Source organism: Gobio gobio (assembly GCF_949357685.1).
Source record: "Gobio gobio genome assembly, chromosome: 4".
NCBI classification, from domain to species: domain Eukaryota; kingdom Metazoa; phylum Chordata; class Actinopteri; order Cypriniformes; family Gobionidae; genus Gobio; species Gobio gobio.
Window position 1 is genome coordinate 64,135,455 of NC_137100.1, and position 6,483 is coordinate 64,141,937.

The following is a 6,483-nucleotide window of genomic DNA, read 5'->3' on the forward strand; positions in this document are numbered from 1 at the left end:
TATATATATATATATATATATATATATATATATATATATATATATATATATATATATATATATATATATATATATATATATATATATATATATATATATATGAATGATTATGAAATGCAATACATATTACTTGATTTTCCACTCTGCTTTTCCTATGTAAGATTTTTTTTACTTGCCATGAACATTCACATGTATTTGCTTCATTAAGAAATGAGGAGGACACGCATACCGGATCTCTGTAGAAAATTGCTGAGGGAAAAGCTACTATGCATTCACTCTTTTTTATTCTTTTGTGCATCAGGACGAGTCTTTCTGAAACATTTACGGAAGAAGAAACTGCATGTTTTAATGAAGAGGAATGTGATCAGTGCAACAACTGAGAGTAAAAAGGCCATTACGTCCAGGCAGTGGTACTGATACCAGCTCAGGTCATGTGCCTGAACTCGTAGATGTTTAGCTCCTTTATTCCGCATCACAAATTCGATCCAGAAAACTGCCTGGTCCAGAGGCTTCATCGGCTGATCATGGTGGATTCTGGACAGTCTCATGATGCTTTCTTTGTACCTGATTAGAGAAGAAATCGAAGCACTGCTTAACACAAGACAAGCTCTAGAAAAGTACAAAAGTTTCTATATTGCCAAAAGTATTGGGACGCCCCTCCAAATCATTGAGTTCAGGTGTTCAATCACTTCATGGCCACAGGTGTATAAATCAAGCTCTAGGCCTGCAGACGCTTCTACACACATTAGTGAGAGAATGGGCCGCTCTCAGGAGCTCAGAGAACTCAAGCGTGGTACTGTGATCAGTTGCCACCTGTGCAATAAGTCCATTCAAGAAATTTCCTCACTACTAAATATTCCATGCTCAACTGTTAGTGGTATTATAACAAAGTGGAAGCGATTGGGAACAACAGCAACTCAGCCACGAAGTGGGAAGCAGAGCAGGGTCAGCACATGCTGAGGGTCACAGAGCGGGGTCAGCGCATGCTGAGGGTCACAGAAGTTGCCAACTTTCTGCAGAGTCAAGAGCTCCAGACCTCCAAACTTCTGTGTCCTTCAGATGAGCTCAAGAACAGTGTGTAGAGCTTCATGGAATGGGTTTCCATGGCCGAGCAGATCATCCAAGCCTTACATCACCAAGTGCAATGCAACGCGTGGGATGCAGTAAATGGGATGTTGTAAAGCAGTGGTTTTCAAACCTGTCCTGGAGGACCCCCAGCCCTGCACATTTTGTATGTCTCCCATATTTGACACTCCCACTTCAGGTCTTGCAGTCTCGAATAATAAGCTCATGAGTTGAATGTGTGTTAAATGAGGGAGACATACAAAATGTGCAGTGCTGGGGGTCCTCCAGGACAGGTTTGAAAATCCCTGGGGTAAAGCACGCCGCCACTGGACTCTAGAGCACTGGAGACGTGTTCTCTGGAGTGACCAATCACGCTTCTCTGTCTGGCAATCCCATGGACGAGTCTGGGTTTGGTGGTTGTCAGGAGAACGGGACTTGCCTGACTGCATTGTGCCAAGTGTAAAGTTTGGTGGAGGGAGGGATTATGGTGTGGGGTTGTTTTTCAGGGGTTGGGCTTGGCCCCTTAGTTCCAGTGAAAGGAACTCTTAATGCTTCAGCATACCAAGACATTTTGGACAATTTCATGCTCCCAACTTTGTGGCAACAGTTTGGGGACGGCCCCTTCCTGTCCCAACATGACTGCGCTCCAGTGCACAAAGCGTCGCTCCATAAAGACATGGATGAGCGAGTTTGGTGTGGAGGAACTTGACTGGCCTGCACAGAGTCCTGACCTCAACCCGATAGAACACCTTTGGGATGAATTAGAGCGGAGACTGAGAGCCAGGCCTTCTCGTCCAACATCAGTGCCTGACCTCACAAATGCGCTTCTAGAAGAATCCCCATAAACACACTCCTAAACCTTGTGGAAAGCCTTCCCAGAAGAGCTGAAGCTGTTAGAGCTGCAAAGGGTGGGCCGACTCCATATTAAACCGAACGGATTAAGAATGGGATGTCATTAAAGTTCATGTGCATGTAAAGGCAGGCATCCCAAAACTTTTGGGAATATAGTGTATATTGACAAGCTTTGTTTTGACAAGCGTTTTTCTATCATATGATAGCAGGATTAAAGTGAATAATGGCTGTTTTAAAGATGTTTCTAAACTACTGAAAATAACTGGTAGGTCCCTTTGGTAATGGATTATTTCAAATTTATGAAAGGCTTAACTCACGAGGGATTATTTAAGACAGTCTTGAGAGCATCCGTCAGGTCTTTGGACTCCATTGTGTTGATATCAAGAACAACAGCAGCTCCTTTGGTTTTCATGTGCATCATGTTATCAGGCTGGTCAGCAAACAGTGGCAAACCCACCATTGGGACTCCATGATAAATAGCCTCATACAGTCCATTTGTCCCGCCATGGGTAATGAAGGCCTTTGTTTTTGGATGTCCTATCGGATGAAATGAAGTCAGTATCTATCTGACACCAATTATTGTGTATAATGAGCACACATGACAACACTTTCCTTACCAAGCAAATCATTCTGTGGCATCCAGTCGTAGAGTTTTGTATTTGGGGCGAGAGTTTCTGGTGTTTTTCCAATGTAACGCCAAACAACCTGTGAAAATACACATATTGCATTCGGTGATGAACACTTTTAGTTTGGGTGTTTATTCATTGATAAACACACATACATGGAGCACATCAAATATGATAACCAGATAAGCCTAAATGTACTTGCTTGATGTGCAATTACGGCTGAGCTTTTTTTTTAATTTTTTTTATTTTTTTCAGTTTACCATATTTTATGTGCTCTATGCATGTGTGCTGATCAAAGTTTATATGTGTATAAAAGCCTAAAGTAAACCTGTTCTTCTTTTTTTCTATTTTCTATAAAGAGTCAAAAAAGTTGCACACCTTTTGTGGGATCTGACCCAGAGCAGAAGCAATAGTGTTTGCTCTTTCCATTGTCAGGTTGCTGATCATGGAACCCAATGAGAAAACAACAACGCCATGATCTCCTGAGCTCTGAACAAACGTCTCCAGTTCCTAAAAGACACACAAATGACCACAAACCTTAACACAAAAACAGAACACAAGACTTGAATCACCATTTACACCATGTAAACTACTTAATGAAGTCAGTCAAGGTCGAAGTCAGTCAGGGTCGAAGTCAGTCAGTCAGGGTCGAAGTCAGTCAGGCAGGGTCCAAATCAGTCAGTCAGGGTCCAAGGGTCCAAGTCAGTCAGTCAGGGTCCAAATCAGTCAGTCAGGGTCCAAGGGTCCAAGTCAGTCAGTCAGGGTCCAAGTCAGTCAGTCAGGGTCCAAATCAGTCTGTCAGGGTCCAAATCAGTCAGTCAGGGTCCAAATCAGTCAGTCAGGGTCGAAGTCAGTCAGTCAGGGTCCAAGGGTCCAAGTCAGTCAGTCAGGGTCCAAGTCAGTCAGTCAGGGTCCAAATCAGTCTGTCAGGGTCCAAGTCAGTCAGTCAGGGTCCAAGGGTCCAAGTCAGTCAGTCAGGGTCCAAATCAGTCAGTCAGGGTCCAAGTCAGTCAGTCAGGGTCCAAGTCATGTCAGTCAGGGTCCAAATCAGTCAGTCAGGGTCCAAGTCAGTCAGTCAGGGTCCAAGGGTCCAAGTCAGTCAGTCAGGGTCCAAATCAGTCAGTCAGCGTCCAAGGGTCCAAGTCAGTCAGTCAGGGTCCAAATCAGTCAGTCAGGGTCCAAGGGTCCAAGTCAGTCAGTCAGGGTCCAAGTCAGTCAGTCAGTCAGGGTCCAAATCAGTCAGTCAGGGTCCAAATCAGTCAGTCAGGGTCCAAGTCAGTCAGTCAGGGTCCAAGTGAGTCAGTCAGGGTCCAAGTGAGTCAGTCAGGGTCCAAGTCAGTCAGTCAGGGTCCAAGTCAGTCAGTCAGGGTCCACATCAGTCAGTCAGGGTCCAAGTCAGTCAGTCAGGGTCCAAATCAGTCAGTCAGGGTTCAAGTCAGTGTCGAAGTCAGTCAGTCAGTCAGTCAGGGTCCAAGTCAGTCAGGGTCCAAGTCAGTCAGGGTCCAAGTCAGTCAGGGTCCAAGTCAGTCAGTCAGGGTCCAAGTCAGTCAGGTTCCAAGTCAGTCAGGGTCCAAGTCAGTGTCAAAGTCAGTCAGTCAGGGTCCAAGTCAGTGTCAGGGTCCAAGTCAGTCAGTCAGTCAGGGTCCAAGTCAGTCAGTCAGGGTCCAAGTCAGTCAGTCAGGGTCCAAGTCAGTCAGTCAGGCTCCAAGTGAGTCAGGGTCCAAGTCAGTCAGGGTCCAAGTCAGTGTCGAAGTCAGTCAGTCAGGGTCCAAGTCAGTCAGTCAGGGTCCAAGTCAGTCAGTCAGTGTCCAAGTCAGTCAGTCAGGGTCCAAGTAAGTCAGTCAGGGTCCAAGTCAGTCAAGGTCCACGTCACCGTCTGTTTTGTATCTGTTCACGCACCTCATGTTAATATACTGCACTTGGGTTCATCTACACTTGCCTTCAGTGGATTTTGTTACAGAATACCTAACAAAATGAACCCAGCAGTTTGTTGTCTCATGCACCTCTGTCAAGGCCAACGTCCTATAGAAGAATATGTGGCAGATTTCTGTGAACTTTTTCATCTCGTGGGTTTTAATGATGTGGCACTAAAGGACATTTTTAGAAATGGGTTAAACGAGCCCTTGCGCTCTGGGGACTACCAGGCCCAATACATTGACCATGCCCTTCTGCTGAGTGGCTCTGCATTTGCTGTGGGAATGGCGGAGGAGAAGCCCCGCAATTCCACAGTACCCACCACACCAGAGTGCCTCCATGCCCCCACTGTTATGTCTGGATTTGTTCACGTCATGCCTGCCACGTCTGATTTCCTCCACGTCCAGAGCCAAGCGGCATCTCCTGTCCACGTCCAGAGCCAAGCGACGTCTCCTGTCCAAGTCCAGAGCCAAGCGACTTCTCCTGTCCACGTCCAGAGCCAAGCGACGTCTCCTGTCCAAGTCCAGAGCCAAGCGACTTCTCCTGTCCACGTCCAGAGTCCAGCAATGGCTCCAGCCCCTGATCAGCGTCCAGAGGCGGCTCCAGCCCCTGATCAGCGTCCAGAGATGGCTCCAGCCGATGACCCCATAGCGCCACCCAAGAAAATTTCAGTAGGAAGGCAGTAGGTACCTGGCTAAGGCCATGGAGGCCGTGCCTCTCTGGCCCCTTGAACTTCCTGCACCGCCATGGTCACTTCAACTTCCTGCACCATCATGGCTTCCTGAACTGCCTATGCCGCCATGGTCCCTTGAACTTCCTCAAGTCTGTTTCAAGTCATCGTCTGTTTTGTATCTGTTCATGCACCTCATGTAAATAAACTGCACTTGGGTTCATCTAACCTTCAGTGGAAATATGTTACAGTTGCTTGATCTATTCAAGTGAGGATTCCTTACTTTACAAATGATGCATAATGCAAAAAATTGTAAAGGCATTAAGTATTTCAGAATAGCAGATATTTCAAAATAATACGGCAAAGCAAAGTCATTACCTTTGACAGAGGCTTGGCAGGTTTGCAGTGCAGTCCTCCAACAAATTTAAAATTAGGCAGGAGTGGACGTGGATACTCAAAATCCCAGTAAGTTTTAATCAACCAGATGTCAGCTTTTCCCATGGTCTCACACTTTGTTGTAGGTTTGCCTGTGACATATGGAGAATTCTACACAGTTGATGCACAGTAGGGCAAGTCACAAGGTTTAACAATATCTGGAAGACTAGCCTACTGTACAATTAATGCATAAAAGTTGGCCAAAATAAAACAAAAGTCATAATTACCCTTTAATTCAGTGTAAAGCTGGTTAAAAGGTAAACTAAGTATGGTTGAAGACATGATGTAAAGGAGCATGTTTTCAACTCTCTCTATGAAGCTCATACGGTCAGTGAGGTGACCCTGCACAGCGGCCGCAGGAACATAGGATGGTGGTGTGGGGAGCTGACCACAAAACCGCTCTAAATTATATCCGAACGTTGAGATGGTTGAGAGGACGTGCGGGATCTTCAGCGTCTCTGCCATCAAGTCAGGGCATGGCATTATTGAATCAGATAAAAGCACATCATAATGAGATTCCCGAAGTGTGCGCAAAAGATCCTCATTGTAAAACATTCCCTTGCATGTATCAGCAGCAAGCTCCATGAGGTTTGACATCAGTCGCCTGATCATGAAGACTCTCTCGTATGTGGTGACTTTGTCATTCATCCAAAGATGACTCCAGTCACTCCATATAGCACTGGCTTCTTCTTTCGTCATGTTGACTGTAAACACTTTATAGTTGAACCGCTCCTTCTGTGTGTACTGTACAGTAGGCGATGAAGAACTGACCAGAACCGTCACGCTGTGGTTCTTCTCAACTAACGCGTCTACGATTGAACGCATGTTGAGCCAGTGGCTGTACTCGCCTGGCAACACCAAAACCCTGCCAGCCTCTACTCCACACAGCAGAACGAGCACAAATATAGTCCCAGAAATCAT

At 45.8% G+C, this 6,483-nt stretch overlaps 1 protein-coding gene across 1 annotated transcript; it reads right to left on the bottom strand.

The window, feature by feature from the left end:
* Positions 1 to 272: 272 nt before the first annotated feature.
* Positions 273 to 6,483, bottom strand: LOC307125809 (UDP-glucuronosyltransferase 2A3-like; the record flags this gene model as incomplete). Its single annotated transcript, XM_079815948.1, has 6 exons — positions 273 to 564; positions 2,235 to 2,454; positions 2,535 to 2,622; positions 2,922 to 3,053; positions 5,506 to 5,654; positions 5,790 to 6,483. The coding sequence occupies 6 exons, from the start codon at positions 6,481 to 6,483 to the stop codon at positions 273 to 275; spliced, it is 1,575 nt and encodes a 524-aa protein (XP_079672074.1).